The sequence below is a fragment of the Macrobrachium rosenbergii genome, chromosome 2 (assembly GCF_040412425.1).
Source record: "Macrobrachium rosenbergii isolate ZJJX-2024 chromosome 2, ASM4041242v1, whole genome shotgun sequence".
Classification (NCBI taxonomy): Eukaryota; Metazoa; Arthropoda; class Malacostraca; order Decapoda; family Palaemonidae; genus Macrobrachium; species Macrobrachium rosenbergii.
This window is the reverse complement of record NC_089742.1, coordinates 65,238,480-65,256,505: the sequence shown is the minus strand read 5'-3', so window position 1 is coordinate 65,256,505 and position 18,026 is coordinate 65,238,480. Positions and strand designations below refer to the sequence as shown.

At 36.2% G+C, this 18,026-nt stretch overlaps 1 protein-coding gene across 5 annotated transcripts in view; it reads left to right on the top strand.

Annotated features, from left to right (window-relative positions):
- Nucleotides 1-7,423, top strand: part of LOC136847894 (long-chain-fatty-acid--CoA ligase 4-like) — a 28,516-nt gene extending 21,093 nt beyond the window's left edge. For all 5 annotated transcript variants that reach the window (XM_067119926.1, XM_067119936.1, XM_067119941.1 and 2 more), the window contains 2 exons: nucleotides 1,321-1,382; nucleotides 3,583-7,423. In XM_067119926.1, the coding sequence (XP_066976027.1) occupies nucleotides 3,589-5,610 (2,022 nt within the window). In that variant the 5' untranslated portion in view covers nucleotides 1,321-1,382; nucleotides 3,583-3,588 and the 3' untranslated portion in view covers nucleotides 5,611-7,423. The remainder of the gene's footprint in view (nucleotides 1-1,320; nucleotides 1,383-3,582) is intronic.
- Nucleotides 7,424-18,026: the final 10,603 nt, after the last annotated feature.

The window sequence follows — 18,026 nt, the reverse complement described above, 5'->3', positions numbered from 1 at the left end:
CTGTATTATTTTCATATGGCTTAATTGCTGTTTTTTCCCTGTGCAATTCTCGTTTCTTTATTGTCCTTCTCTCTTTTGGACATGAATGGGATTTACAGCCGTCAATACTGGAACTATATTGCTATTAGTATATTTTTATTAATTGTCCACTGATGTATGATCATACATACACACATACATACACCTCAGGAGGGTGAGGACCCTTTCGTTTTGGTTGTTCCAGGCCTTTTTTCCCTACCATGGCTACCACCCACCATAGTTAGTGCATCAAGTCCATAATTCACTTCCAAGGTCAACAGAGACAAACTGACTTTTCCCCCTGATGTGAGGCAAAGTTTGAATCACTGAGATTATATATATATATATATATATATATATATATATATATATATATATATATATATATATATATATATATGTGAGGCAAAGTTTGAATCACTGAGATTATATATATATATATATATATATATATATATATATATATATATATATATATATATATGATTGTGTGTGTGTGTGTGTGTGTGTGTGTGTAGAATCTACTGGTCACTTTTACCAGATACATAATCATGTAATTTAATCATGGTCTAGAAAATACGTTCTGTAGACCTTGATTGTAATAGCCACAATGCCCTGTTAACTTTCTCGAATTCTTCGCGCTTTTTTGGATATGTGCAAGAAATATGAAGAAATTCTGATGTGCGGTAGCACATGGATTTTGGATCATAAGGCTTTGTAGTGACAAGCGTATCCAAAAAAGTGCGAAGAATTCGAGAAGTTGAGAGGGCATTGTGGCTATTACAATTACACACATATACATATACATATACATACATACATACATACATACATACATACATACATACATACATACATATATATATATATATATATATATATATATATATATATATATATATATATATATATATAAATATATATATATATATATATATATATATATATATATATATATATATATATATAGAGTATAAGTATATGTATACGTAAAGTATGTAAATATATATATATATATATATATATATATATATATATATTAATTATATATATATATATTATATATATGTGTGTGTGTGTGTATTTAAGTATATTGCAATTTAATTTATTATTTACTTAGCCAGCAGTTTTTCCAGGATGCTCACATGTGTACTTTATTACTTATTTTTATTTTAATGCAAATCATTTTAAGATTCAAAGAGAAAAATTATTTTGTATGTTGACCTTGCAATAATTATATTTCCAGTAATTTTGTAAATTTTTTCCACGAAGTGCACATTTTCAGTACTATTGTATTTCCAGGTTGATGTGAACGGGACGTCCTTTCTGGCGAGTGTTTGATATCAGAAGTATTTTGTAAAAGTGTAAGTATGGCGTCAGAGATGTGAGTTTTGACACGAATGTGTTTTTTCTGTCTTTGTACTTTTCTCGTAACTTGCTCTTACTCAATCATTGTTGTTTTGATGAACAGCTGGTAAATATTCGCTTGAATGTTTCAATAAGAACCAGTTTGTCATGCAATTGTTATTCTTTCGTCATGACCATGTGTTGTTTAACAGTTTTGTGTTTTTTTGTTATTGTGGGCATATAATACCTGTAATTGAAAAAAGCTGAGCTACAGGTGATCGAAAAAAATAAATTAAGCCAACCCTGCTTTCGGCCTGAAGTTTGAAAAGTGAAATGAACATGTAAATATCCCCACCAGTCCAGATTTCTCTCTCTCTCTCTCTCTCTCTCTCTCTCTCTCTCTCTCTCTCTCTCCTCTCTCTCTCTCTCTCATCTTAAAATTATGCCAACTCTGCTCTCGAGATTTGGCCTTACTAATTACTGAAGCTGAAGTCTGGTATATTGTAAGGCTTCGAAAATTTTCTTCGATTTCTCGATAAATTTACAGAAAAAATATGAAAGTGGAAGGGAGGAACAGTTATTGCAAGACAGTTTTTAAGAATTAAAGGTTATTAAAAATTTCATGATTGAATCTGAATAATCATAACAGTGTCCGTCCAAAGAGTTCAAATAACGTAAATGTGAGGAACTGGTCAACTCCCCCTTTTTTTTTATCAGATTTTTACCGTTCTGTCTACGGTTATTTATTTATTTTTTAAGTTATATATTGTGCTCCTGTTTCTAACTATATTATCTTTCGTGTATGTTGCATTGTTCATTAAAAATGTAGGTACGTTGCTTATGTAATATATCTGGCACTGCTCCCCTTTCTCCTTCCCACACATTTCGTTTCCTGAACCAACTCTATCGCCGCAAGGGCCGTGAATGATAAACTCAATTCCGTGTTAAGTGCACGCTAAGTGTTGAACCATCATTCTGGAATGAAGTTCCACAAGTTGTACCCATGATTTCGGAAACGCGAGTTATTTCATATGTCTCTCTAAAACCTTTCTTCATTTCATGCTGCTTCTATTATGGCGTTTCCTTCACCCCTATTGCATTGATGACAAGGGGTCCAAGGCATGGAGAGGTCTGTAACTTTTGTCCTAAAATTCTGTTTGGTCTAGTTAAGATTGTTTCTACTTTTCTTTTTACACTAGTATAGCCACGCAGTTGGGAATTTAGAATTGGGCATATTCAAGTTTATTCTAATTATTGGGTATATATCCACAATGGAAGACATAAAATTGTTCAATGATTAGAGTTTGCCCGAAGCCTAAAATTCCTAAATACTCCGTTGATGATAGATTATATCTGTTGTTTAATTACTGAAGGTAAACATATCCTGCAGATTCACTTAAGTGCCCCCAAGATTTCCTTATATTTGTGAGGGCATTTCCTTTTAAAACAGCGTACACATCAGAAATAGTTTTTTTGTAGCCTTTAGTAAAAGTTTAGATAATTATTTCTTTTAATCACAACTTGTTCTCCCCTCTGTTTGTGCAGATTTGGTAATGTTACTTTTAGAAATAGCTGTACTTATTTGATATCCTTGACCTAACGTGATTATTTTAATCTTATATGTAAGTATGTGTCACTTTAAGGGAGAGCTAATTATCCATATGTAGTGCATTTCTGTTGAGCCTGCCTTGTTACTAATTGCCCTGTTGTTTGTTGAATAATGTTTTATCTTAGCTTGACCTGCCTGTTTAATATCGTTTTGTCTTCTGTATTTATCATCAGAGTGTATAGTACAGTTAGTTTGTTATTTTGCAGACAGAAAGATGCATTCCATGGTAATACAGCTTTCATCCACCCCTTTTTAATTTTAATATGATAAGAACACTGAAAGTACTTGAAACCCCCATATTTTCACGATCAAAACTGATGAAAATTATTAACCCTCAACGTATCTGTCAGAATAATAGAAATGAGACTGTGCGATTTCTCTATTGTGCCACAGTCATTTATTTACATGTAAATATTACTACAGTATACTCTTCTGTTACTGTTTGCATATTAACGACTAGCTGTAAAAAACAAAGCCCACCTAACAGTTGGTAATAATTCTTTGGACTCTTGAAAATTTTATACCATAAAATTTTTATTTGTATAATAAAGAAGTTCCGCCATTATGAAAGGAAGCTATTCTTCGACTAAAACTTTCTTTTTCCACAGATAATAATGGTAATCGAGGGAGGAGGCAAGAAAAATGACGCCGGGTACTGGGTCAAAGGAGAAGGAGGCCAAAAGCATGGATTTGCTCTTCTTGAAGAAGTGATGCGAGAGAATGTGGTGACACTTCCCCTTTTGTTGGATTATGCAGCTGGTAAACATGGGGACACCCCGTGCATGGGGACCAGACAGGTCATTGATAGGCAAAGAACATCGGAAAACGGTAAAAAGATGGAAAAACTGAAGCTGGGTGATTACTCTTACATCAGTTACCAGGAAGTCAAGAATCTGGTGGTTAATTTTGCCCAGGGGTTGAACAGCTTAGATATCAAAAGTGGGAATCGCATTGCCATGCTTGCAGAAACACGATCAGAATGGTTTATCTCAGCTATGGGTTGCCTTCGGCAAAATGTAGCAGTGGTCACTCTGTACACAAACCTTCCGGATGACAGCATTGCTATTAGCATCAAAGAAACTGAAGTGAAAACTGTGATAAGCTCTTTTGATTTATTACCTAGACTGATAAAAATCCTGCCAAAGTGTCCTGATGTCAAACAGGTTATTGTGATGGAAGATCAACTGGAGGGCACAGGATCTGTTCAAGAAGATGGAATCAAGCTCATCCCATTTAAAGAAGTATTGTCACTGGGTAAGAATTGTGAAAATGTAACCAACTCCTTACCCACTGCTGAGGACTTGGCTATAATTATGTATACAAGTGGGTCTACAAATCAGCCCAAAGGTGTACAACTCACTCACACCAATGTCATGTCTGCTATCAAAGCGTACATCATTCAGGCAGACCTTACTGTGGGTGACAGATATCTTGCGTATCTACCTCTTGCACATGTCATGGAGTTAGCTACAGAACTAGCGCTTATTGCAATGAATGTCACAATCACATATTCCTCACCAATGACCCTTACGAGTAACAGTCCAAAAATTATGAAAGGCACCAGGGGTGATGCAATTATTGCACGTCCAACCTGTATGAGTGCTGTTCCTCTCATCCTAGAGAGAGTAATCAAGGGAGTAGCTGCAGCAGTTGAAAATCAGGGATATTTGAAGGCTATGCTTTTTACTAAAGCTCTAAAATATAAGCAGAGGCAGGATAGACCTTCCTTTTCTTCAAGAGTGCTAGACGCTATAATTTTTAACCGAGTTAAGGAAGAACTAGGAGGTCAGCTGAAGATGATGGTGGTTGGTGGAGCACCACTGTCACCGGAAATTCACAATAAATTTAGAGCAATATTTGGATGCACCATACAGGTTGGCTATGGTGCTACAGAAACATCAGCATCGATAAGCAGTATGGACAGCGATGACTACAGGACAGGGCACTGTGGACCACCTAACTATGAAGTTCTGGTCAAGTTACGAGACTGGGAAGAGGGTGGCTATTTGTCTACAGACACACCTCATCCTCGAGGTGAAATAATTGTTGGTGGCCCAATGATATCAAAAGGTTACTACAAGCTATCGAAAGAAACCGACGAAGCATTTATTGAGGAGGATGGTATCAGATGGTTCCTGACTGGAGATATCGGAGAATTTGATGAAACTGGAGTATTACGAGTTATTGACAGAAAGAAAGACCTGGTAAAACTGGAAACTGGTGAATATGTGTCCTTAGGAAACATTGAATCTAGACTTAAAACGCACATCCTCATTGAGAGCCTCTGTGTAATTGCCAATCCTGGAGCCAAGTTTGCTGTAGCTGTAATGGTACCTGTTGCTGATCAGCTCAAGAAAATTGGAATCAACTGTGGATTCCATGAAGATACTAGTCTGAAAGAGCTGTGCAATGATGAAAAAGTAATTACCTGTGTCCTTGAAGAATTGAAAGCTCATGGAAAGAAACAAGGTCTAGGAAGATGGGATCTCCCTGCTGCCATACACCTTACGTCAGACCCATGGACTCCTGAGTCGGGGCTAGTGACAGCAGCACTGAAGATCAGGAGAAAGAATATCAAAGATCACTTCAGGAATGATATAAAAAATATGTATGACAAGATGAGCAGTGGTGAATAAGGGATTTAAATTTTTTATGCAAATTGGCATGTTAATAAAATCTGTATTTGAATGAAGCCAAAACTAGTTTAAGTGAATGAAAACCAAAGTTTTGCAAGAAGAATGAGACTACAAATAGTGAACATCACTATTTTTTGGTCACACCTCAGTAGCGTGAATTCTCTTAAACTGCCAGAGTATGAATTTTTTATGATGATTTCTGAGGTGTATAGGGAGTCCAAACAAGTAAAATTGTTTTGTTTCTGAAGTCATTATTACTCATAACTTTAGCAGTGAGACAAACTGGTATGTAACCTTACCTTTTTGTCCACTATGAACGAGCTACAGTTTAGCACTTATATTTTTTTGTCTTTTCCTTGAGGGAGAAATTTCCCTAAAGTTTGTTGTGTTCCTCTATATTTTTTTCATTTTTTTATACAGTATTTAACAACTTTATGATTTTGTGTAGACTAGAGCTACCTGTGTATTTTTGTATAACTATAACTATATATATATATATATATATATATATATATATATATATGTGCAGTATATATATATTATATATATATATATGTGTGTGTGTGTGTGTGTTTGGAGTGTGTGTTTGTGTATGTGCAAGTATTTGCCTTACAGATGAAGCTGGCTTGTAACCGTGTTTTTTACGAAGAAATGTTACAAATTGATGGCAAAAGTAAAAGTTGTGTTATCTTCAGGAACAGGTAGATGCTTGCGATGTTCTCCTTACACCCAACTCCTTCATTATTTTATTCTCCGTAAATATTCGCAAAAGTAAAAGCTTTCCTTCATGGTATGGGAAAAGCAGTCAGGAAATGTAAAATAACTCTACACAACTACCGGTACATCAGGACAGGAAACGAATTCTGCACAATAAAACAGACCAAACATCATCATAATCGTTTGCTGCCTTCTGCGTCGTCAGTGCTATTATCTGCAGTTGTTAGGTGATAATAAATGTACAGTTACAGATTACAGAAGCTTGGCCAGCAAGCCTAAAATGGAACGAATACCATATGGTATAGGCCTAAAAGGTTCTGTTGTATTTAACTTAAACGGATAGTCTCTTACCTGCCTTTAAAGGAAGCACAAAATTAGAATCTGTTTTGGTAAAACACTGAGGATAATGTATTTATTACTGAAGTCATTGTCGCAATGAAAGGAAAACCTTACGTTGTGACAAATGAACAGACGTTCTGGTGCTATGTTTAGCAACCAATATTTATGTTATTTTTAAGTATTCGGTTTTCGTTGATAACATTAACAGTGTCAAATCATAATAGAGATATGTTAAGGAGAGGGTTCACTTTGGTAAGTTGACGTTTGATAAGTGATACCAATGGGAATGTGCGGATAGCATAAGATGGAAATGATTACGTTTGTAAATAGACGAAAATATAAGAAAATATTGGTAAATCACATTTATATCTCGAATTGAGTGTTCTTGTCAAGTCTTCCAGTGTTTTTCATTCAGCATATTAATGTTGGTGCATATCCCAACACTTGGAGGTGAGTGTGTTTTATACATTTTTTAAAATAATGACAGTGTTTCATGAGTTATATTTATTTATGTAGTTCCAGATGCAAAAAAGGTGTGCTGTAGAAAAATTCTATGTTTTCGTTTATAAAGGTGACTAAAGTAGCCTAGAGTATGCAAAGTAGTGACCCATGTTTATACAGATTTATGTAGATATTTGTGTTACGTGGATGGATATTTTGTTGCCATGTACTTTTTTTTTTGTTTGTTAAATTTGATTTGTTCCCTCAAAAATATTTGTTGGTTTTTGTCAAGTATTGAATTAAAATCAAGAATCTCGCTATTGTCTTATTAGTTATAATACCAAGTACCATAATATTTTGAATATGAACATATTACATTGTATAAAGAGTAATTTTATTATATATTACAGATATAGAGTAATGAAGCATTTGATGTAGTTTTTCCTAGGTTCATCAATCTTAACTGCAATTTATATTGTTTCATGTGCATGAACTTTTGTTATATTTGCGCTGTTATCCAGGTAGTAATCCCATACCAAAGATTGCTCTGGGTCCACAACTGATAAAATTTTACATATTACTTGGAAACACCAGAGCGTGGAATATACGTGTATGGTAATGTTTCTGAGAACATGCAGAGTGCTTCACATTTTGCTATAAAATAACAATGGTACCACAAACAGCAAATCATTCGTAGCTCGGCCACGATTCTGTGCTACAATTTGATTCCTTTTTTTACTTAGTTTTTTGCCACTTTTACATTTTGCCATATGTTTTTTATTACTACACTTTTAAGCTAGATTAAAACTGCATATGTTGGTAATTCTAAGTATGATCATAATTTTTAAAGAGGTATCGATATCTATAGCAGATATTACCTTTTTACCGGATTACCGCATGTGGTTGCTACTAGACAGACAGATTATATACATTATATATATACATAAATTTATATATATACATACAGTATATATATATATAATTATAATATATGTATATAATATATATGAAGTTTTGTCATATTTTTCACTTGATATCGAATTCACTGTATCTTGTAAGTAAATTACACTCAAGGGGGAGTCATAACTGATAAGTGTTTGCTTCCCTGCCAGGATTCTTTCTTAATAGCTGAATGGTTAAGTCTTCCATCACTGTATCTGAACTAAAGACCCAGGTTGAAATACTATAGCAAAGTACAGCGTTCTTTGCAGTTAAGCCCCGCCCACGGCTTACGTCATGACCATCCCTAAGAGCTAATTGGCTGGCAATAGTTTCGAAAAGTTGGTTAATCTGTGGTTCTTTTCATGTTCATTAATATTGCAATGGTTGTTGTACCGAACTAAATTACGTTCTGCAGATTATCAAAAGGAAACGTTATATTATCCCCTGAAATACAATCGTAATACGTTCTGCAGATTATCAAAAGGAAACGTTATATTATCTCCTGAAATACAATCGTAATACGCATCTCAATAAAGATGGTTAAAAAAAAGGAAAATACGAACGAAGTCAGGAGTGTTCCGCGATGCTACAGTGTCCTGAATACGGAGGTGACACAGGGAATGTCTGCGTTCGAATCGGTGCACTTGAATCACTGGACAATGATAATTACCGTCTGATACTGTCAAGCGTGTTCACCATTCTAAACTTACACACAAAGATTTTCTCAGACCTATGCAGACTGATATTTCATATTGATTTAAGGAAATTCTGCTACAATTTAACAGTCATAAAATCGATTTCATTGCACTTTTACACATTCGGAGGGATGACAAGCAGTGACTGCACTCTACAAAACCTGTATATGAACATGTTTAACTTAAAAGTTTTACAGTATAATACGCTGTACAAGTAGTACTAGATATAATTTGCTGAGAAATTTCTTAAGGACGTTATCTTCTTTCCAAATAACAGGATCATAAAAATGGACGTAGACCTACTGTATAATGTCCTATGTCTTTTTGTCGGTTTACGCAGCTTATGGTGTTTGGATTATAGGCCTATCTTATACTCAGTCGTTTATTATGGTTATTCTTATTTTTTTATGGTGCTTGTAGTTTTGTGTCTTCGAAAACTTTTCATATGGTGACCTACAAATGCAGAATAAACATAGAACTATTTAGAAAATACTGGTGGTGAAAAGAATTATCTGCCTACTTTTGTCAATTGAAATTTAGTCATTTGTTTTAATTAAAAGTAATCCAGATCTTTATGAATATAATCTAAGCTAGAATACTCTCCTAACAAGAGAGAGAGAGTATTTACTGGCTCATGTATCCTTTTGTCCAACAGGAGAATGCCCCCAAAAGCAAATGAATCGAGGGCTACTCGCAGACTGGTTTGGATCATCTCATACATAACATTTTCAGCTATCATTTTTTTTTTTTTATTTCGTTAAATATCTTATGATGCCTTCCTACCATAGCCTTCATTTTCGTAGAAATGCTACAGCAGCCTTATATTTACCCATCACAGTAATATAATTTGTGATCCCTTTTGTAAATATATTTTCAATATATTTCATTGAGAGCGGTCTGATAGTTGTGTGTAAGGCTCAGACAGTCCTATGATTGATCTGTGTGTGCCATCGGCTACGTGCCCGTAAGTTTTACTTTTACTCTGTGGTATAATCGGCGTTACAATTACTAAGGCCATCCACGCATGTCTGTGCATGTGCACTTGCTTATACGTGTGCATTCCACTTTATATTATACATTATATATCGTGGAGTTGAAACTACTATATTAATAAAAAGTTACTCTATTTCCAACGGATACGGGAAGAAAACTATTCACGATAAGAAATTGACGTGTAGGCCCATGCCCTGTCATGTTCTCAAAATATAAGAATTAGATGCGTGGCCCTATGACCTGTCATTGCCTCAGTATATAAGAAATTGACGACCTGTCATTGCATCAAAATGTAAGAATTGATGTGTAGTCCTATGACCTGTCATTGCCTCAAAATATAAGAAATTGACGTGTAGGCCTAATCTCTCAATAATATTAACATTTGACATGGCTGCATAAGTCTATGCTTCATTTCAATTAATGTGCTCTGTGTGGGATCGCTTATGTAGGCCAACACCAAATAAAAAAAAAAAAAGCAAGATGCTTGTGTATTTAGGCTCCGCATGATAAATAAAAAAAGATGCACAGACTAAATGATCCAAGAGCTTCCTAATAAGATACAGTATAACTTAATATATCTTTTATCGGAGATATCAATTGCAAACTTCACAACTCCGGGAACTCTGTGGTGTCATCATTCATGCACGACACTCAACATGACCGAACGGAGTCAAATCCGTTCTGGTAATCATTTGGACTGCTAACTAGTGTGACGTCATTCATCCCTCGAGAGCTAACCAATCACTGGCGTGCAGTGGGCAGGGCTTAGCTGCAAAGAGCGGTGGACTCTGCTATAGTCATGAAACCTATAGAGGTCACTTGAGAGGGATAGGTCGTTAAGTGTAAATATTCTGGTAACGTTCATGTATATAGCCTCAATTCGCCTCTGGAGAGAGAGAGAGAGAGAGAGAGAGATGCCTTATTGCAGTTATGTTAAAATAGCTATGGCTGGGACACCCCTCCCGAATTAACACTGTAGTAGAGGAAAGGTGTATAATTATTGTATAATCTTATTAGCAGAGGAGCTTGTTGGCCCCACCCACACCCAGTACATAAACAGGTTTGCAGAATGAGGGTGGATGTCTCCCCTACCTACTCCACCACTACCCGGGGCGGACAAACAGGTTTTCAGGAGGAGGGTGGATGTCCCCCCTACCTATCCAACCCCACACGGGGCGGACAAACCGGTTTGCAGGGGGTGGGTGCCCATGTCATGTCTCCCCTATTATCACCCGGGGGAGGACAACAACAGCCACCCAGATATTATTATTATATAGATAGTCAACTCAGCCATAACTGTTTTAGTGGGAAGATCGACCCCGTAGGGGGATTGTGCCGTCAGTACACCTCACGTGGTGCAATGTAGGCATTACCTAAAGGTTCTTCGCAGCGTTCCTTCAGTCCCTATAGCTTCAACCCCGTTCATTCCCTTCACTGTATCTCTGTTCATATTCTCTGTTCATTTCTTTGTGAAAAGCCTTTGGCTTTTCACAAAGAAATGTCTGTTTATGAATAATAATAATAATAATAATAATAATAATAATAATAATAATAATAATAATAATAATAATAATAATAATAGACACGAAAACAATAAACTTCGCCAGTGTGACGATTAAAGTTAAGTAAACCTTAGTTTAACCACACCACTGAGAAGCTGATTAACGGCTCTCCTAGGGCTGGCCCGAAGGATTAGACTTATTTTATGTGGCTAAGAACCAGTTGGTTACCTAGCGACGGGACCTACAGCTTATTGTGGAACCTGAAACATTGGATTATAGCGAGAAATGAATTTCTATCACCAGAAATAAATTCCTCTAATTCACTGGCCAGCGCCAGTGTGATGAGGAACTGTTTGTTAATGTTGATACTTTCTATTAGAGAGGAACTGCAGAAGGAATAAGACTGAACAAAGGCTCACTATTTCTCATGCTTGCAACCCCTTTCGTTCCTTTTACTGTAGCTCCTATCATATTCTCATCTCTTCATCTTACGTCCCACCTCCCTAACAATTGATTCATAATGCATTTGCGAGGCTTTCCTCCTGTTACACCTTTCAAACCTTTTACTGTCCATTTCCATTTCAGCCCTGAACGACCTCACAGGTCCCAGTGCTTGGCCTTTACCATAAATTCTATATTCAGTTCAGTTCAGTTCTAAAGTAGTTTTCTTGAGGTGTTTGTGGTCTCTCGTAAATTCTTTATTCTCTCTATTATTTCTATGTTTCCCTCTCTTTCTCTCTCTTAGAACATCTGTATCTTCAATTCTGTCCTTTTTTTGTCAAGTCCTCTTTCTGAAGCTATACTGACGGGCGTTCTAATGGATTTTTACGATCTGTCCAGGAAAAATTACATAATTCTAACAAAGTCCAATATTTTTTGCTTCTTGAAGGGACTGAGCTATTGATGGCTGAGCTACCAACACCATAAAAGGAAACTTATTTCATTTCAGAGATAATTAGTGAACCCTTTACTTGTCTCTGCCTTTCTTTTAAATGATACGAGTATATGTGAAGCAAGAATAACAAAGTAGAACCATTGCATCTCCGTCTCGGACGATTTATTATCCTTATTTCGTCTTATTTTATACTGTTTAGGCACAGTATTTATCAAAAATGTGTGTTTTTACTTCTGTAAGGGCGTCAAGTCGCCTCTCCTTTCTTGTGTTTCTCTCTTCATACGTACATTAATCACGTCATATATGTTACTTGTTGATATTTCAGATTCTTTATGTATCTCATTGTATGCATCATTGTGTACGGCCTGTCATCCGATATATATACCTGCCTTTTACATGTTCTGTAACGCATTATATACGTCTTTTTATGCCTCTTAACAAACACAACCTTCGTATGGACGCAGAGGGGGCCTCAGGTCGCCCGCTACCCTTCCGTCCGCTTTCTGCAACGTTATATACTACGGTCTCCCTGACTACCTACTAAGAAAATTGCAAGGAGTACAAAATAGAGCCGCCAGTTTAATAAAAGAACTACGTTCCCGTGACAGAATAACCCCAGCACTAATTGAGCTACATTGGCTCCCAGTAAAAGCTAGAATAGAATATAAAATACTACTTACAGTCTTTAAAGCACTAAAATATGATGAACCAACATATCTGAGAAACTGCTTAAGTTTCTTTAGACCCGAAATGAATATTGTAATCAGGCATGCAAGTGAAGCATATAGGCTATTTGAAACTAGAATAAATTGTAAGTCAGGCGAGAGAGCATTTGTACACTGCGCACCAAGACTATACAACAAAATACCGCCTGAAGTGAAGTGCATACAAGAAGACGACAAATCTAAAAAGGAACTAAAGACTCTCCTGTTCTCCAGGAGCTACGATACTGACGAGAAAACACTGAAAGACAATTACAAAATATAAGACGCACCTTATTTTGAAAACGTACAAGGGCCCGCCAGAGAGGGAATTATCCCTGTGGAGGGCTGTACATTAAACCAAACAAAGTGAACAAAGTGTACTTATAATTTTATGTTATGTTTTACTCCGAGTCCGTTTTTTAATGTCTGTTTCTTTTATTGTGTAGCTTTGAACATGGGACTAAACGTCTTGAAACGTCAGCAGCTGAAGAAAGTACTCAGAAAGGAATAAAGTGTCCTCCTCGCACCAAATTGCTGTTTGCTTAATTGATACAACCCACCCTTATCTTCGTTATACAACACACACACACACACACACATTGACACACACACACACATATATATATATATATATATATATATATATATATATATATATATGTATGTGTGTGTGTGTTTGATGACTGGAGGGTGCATGATCAACATACCAATTTCCAGCCCTCTAGCCTCAGTAGTTTTTATGATCTGAGGGTAGACAGAAAAAGTGTGGACAGACAGGCAAAGCCAGCGCAAGTTTTCTTTTATAGAAAACTGAGAGAAAGTTGTGTAGTTACTGGCATTTTATCACAGGTTATTTTTTGGAGTCCAGTTTTTAATAACCTCTTTATTTTCATTAATGTTGAACATTCAAGTCCTGCACTGTTTTCTTGATGGTTAATTTAATGATTTATGATGCTTTAATAAAGGCAATACTGTTAATATTGTATCATTTCTACTGTTCTCTTTTCATTGCTTCATAACATGTCTAGAGAAGTGCACAAAAAAAAGAATTGCGGGGAATCTACCTCTTCTCTCTAAATCTTACTACAAGGTTTGACAACTTCCTGCCCTCATTTTACCTTGAACTTCTAACCATAAAAGGATATAGTACTAAAATAAAATTATAACAGGCCATGCATTACACATTGACAACTAACCTGAAGAACACTGTGTAGCCTAAGAAAGCAAATGTTTTGTTGGTGGAACTGGTTGGTGTGTTTTTGTGGTTTCAGAGCATGCAATATGCTTAAATAAGAAGGTTAAATGAGGGAGAGTCATTCATGTTGAACAGTACAGTCACTGTGAATCTGCACCGACATTCACTCAACAGAGTTAAGTGGCGTTAGTGACAGGTTTACAACAATTCCTCTCACTCGCAAATGGCTCCTCTCACACAGTGCTTATTTTAGATAATAACTACCGCAATAACATAAATCTGCATTTACCATATACTGTACTGTACACTGTTACATTTGGTCTTCAAACAATGATGGGACATGGAATTCATTACTTTTTAATACATATACAATTAAATACATAAACAGAATGCACATTTATCACATAATTGGTGACTGAGCCACTACAGGTACAAATTCTTACTACAGTACAACTATTACTACCCATTCAGCACTACCTCATCATGAATATACAGTTAGGGTACTCTACCGCGGGTCAATTTGCTAGCTAAAGTGAATTTCAGATATGTTTATGACATCCTTACATATTGCAGTACTTTACTGTTCTTACCTCTGTAGAATATGTAAGTTTTATGGACTTAATGTTTGTTCACACAGGATTACTGAAGTTAGGCTAGGATTTCAAACTAGCCAAGAAAAGACTAACAGTTTTTTTTTTTTTTTTTTTTTTTAATTTGTTTCACATTTGACAGCACCCCACTAAACCTATTGGTTCACCAATTTGTCAAATTTTCATTGGGTGAAATAACAATAAGACAATTATGCATACTTTACCTTGGGCTAAAGCATTACAGATGATAGGAAAAAGAACAATTTCTTCTCAAAAGTAACCATCACTAAGAGTAATTTCTTTAAAAGGGAAATAATACTAACAAAAACAACTAATATAATGATAATAATAACAATAATAACGATCATAATAATAATTGCTGAGGACATTGAATTTTCAATCTACAAGGCAGCAGGAAAATCTTCTTCCTTTAATAATAATTATCCAAATAATGTTACCAAAACAAATTGATATTCAATAAGTCTTAATGCTTTATGCATATGTACTATGAAATATATATATACAAATTAAAAACTCCAACCAATTTTTATGACAATAGTGTTGAATGGTATGTTAGTAGCAATGTTTTAAAAGTGAAAGCCAATGCAAACTTTGGTTGCAAAGCTAGTGTTACACAGCACATATATTAATTTATTTAAACTCACTCAACAAAGGTCACTTTGGGGACGGCGCATTTATCAATATTATTGTAATTCTCCTTGGATGTAAGTTATCCCCTACGCATTGTGAATTCGACATTAAATATTATTTGTAGGGGGTTGTTCCAGATGGAGAAAACGCTGGTGTCACTGTCACAATCTTACTTGAATGGTAAATCTTGATTGAACTCTAGTGCAGAAAACTTTCGCATCAGGTGCTTTAAACACATACACAGAAGTTTCACCATGGTACTGAATAACATAAAAGGTTTCAGTGCCAGGTCATTAGACCAAACATTCCTAAAATCAAATCAAACAGAAGGTTCACCAGCAGAAAAACTTCCTACACACACAGCACCATCAACCTACCAATTCCTAGGTCTTCTTATCCTCCTCACTCCTAACACTATAATTATACACACCATACTCCAGTCGTTCCTCATAACAAAACTTTCTCAAGACACTTGGTGCACCTTTCACCTGCATTTTAACTATATCTATGTACCTCAACATTTCTCACCTTTTCAATCCTTCCTCTACTACAAGACACATATCACAGTCCTTCCTTATCCATGGTAGATATGTTCCAGGACCTACTGCGGAAACTCAAGTAACCAAAAGCAGACCCCATATGCAACGTGGTTTTCTTGTAAGTACATACAGCAAATACACTGTATATTGTAAATTTCAGCCTAATCCCAATGAGACTGCAGAACAATGAAGAGCCTAAAAGTTAGGCTTTTTACCCCTTTCAAGATGAGAGAACAAGGATAAACATAACGTACTGTTGCATATTTTACAATGGAAATTATTGTTATGAGCTGTGGAAACATACGTGGGAAAGGGAAATAGCAAACAAAAGGAAGTATGTCATTTTATGTTGGGCGCAGTGACGTCTGACAATTTTCATCATTTTATCCTTTACTCATCTCCGGAGAGGGTTGTGTCATCAGAGCACCTCACGCGGTACACTGCAGGCATACTTCAGGATCTTTGCAGCGTCCCTCCGGCCCCTAGCTGCAACCCCTTTCATTCCTTTTACTATACCTCTGTTCATATTCCCTTTCTTCCATCTTATTTTCCACCCTCTCTTACCAATTGTTTCAACATTATTTTCAACTTTGAATGACCTCATACTTCCTAGCGTTGGCCTTCGGCCTACATCGTATATTCCAATTCCAATTCCAATTCCATCCTTACTCACTTGTCAGGCTGAAGGAAACTTGTGAAATATTCACTCTAATTCTGGAATTTTGCATGTTTTTCGTCGGCCCCTGTAAACCAAAGAAGAGTTACTCCACGGATTTTGGACCGGTGTATACGGGAGGATTATTGCACCACACCAATACTTCATCTCTAGAGATTCAAAAATTATCTTTATATTCGCTTCCACCATTCATATTAAACATTCATAGCAACATCTTGCAGTTTTCCATTTACCTCATAACCTTACTCTTGTTCACATTTGCTCTCAACTTCCTCCTTTTGCAAATACCTTGAGTTTCCTTCGCTTGCTTTTACCATCTGCAGGCAGAAGGTAGTGTTCTCCCAAGATCTGAGGAAATATTTAGAAGAAAAGTTACCCAAGGTATGCAGAGACCAAAATGTTACTGAGGTGAAGGTAATGAAGAAAAACACGGGGATACTGTGCCCATTTCTAGTGTGTTCAATTTAATTATAAAACACTCAAATGAGAATTCTGAAAGGGGAGAGTTCTTTATGGATTTAGAAAGTTTATGATACAACCCATGTGGTTAGTGATGCACTGTTCAATCTTAGTTTTGCGTGTCCGTTTACTGTACAGCTGTGCAATTTCATTCGTATTTTTGCATTATTTCACACTCCATTCCCATCTTATTCTCGTTTCCCCTAACTTACATTTAAGTCTACTCTTCTATCTCTACTCTTGTACACCTCATCCATAAAGATATTAATATAGCCACGCAAATTCAACATACCCTTGTCTATGGTCCACTCTCACCCCAAACTCATCGACATCTTAAATTATGTAACCCATACATCCTCAACATTCCACATTGAACTTGTATGGGTTGTATCATAAACTTTCTAAGTCCATAAACAACCTTCCCCTTTCAAAATTCTCATTTGAGTGTTATATGACAAAGGCTTGATCCACATATCCTGTTCGTTGTCTGAATCCAAGCTGTTCTTCCCCCTATAAGCCCTCCTGTTATCGGTCTGATTTCTCATTCGAAACCCTAACATACACTTGCCTTGGTATAATAAGTAATGTTCTGCCCATGTAATTCTTACAGATACCTCTGTGACGTTTATCCGGAGGCAGTGGAACAGCCATTCACCTATCCCATTCTTTTGGAACCTTTCTGCCATTCTAGACATACTGTATTAAGTTCCTCAGTTCTTCATTGACGGGCTGGTATCGTTCTCGGCTGTATACTCTGCTGGGCCCGCGTCGATTCTCCGACCGGCCATGAAGAATTAGAGAAATTCATTTCTGGTGATAAAAATTCATTTCCTCGTTATAATGTGGTTCGGATTCCAATAATAAGGTAGGTCCCAAGCGTTAGGTAACCAGCTGGTTCTAGCCACGTAAAATAAATCTAATCCTTCGGGCCAGACCTAGGAGAGCTGTTAATCAGCTCAGTGGTCTGGTTAAACTATGGTATACTTTTTTGTACAGCCCTTGTTAGCCATTCAATCACACTAACACCACTACACTTGCCATCCCACTCATTATGCCATCCATTCATGGTGTCTTCCAC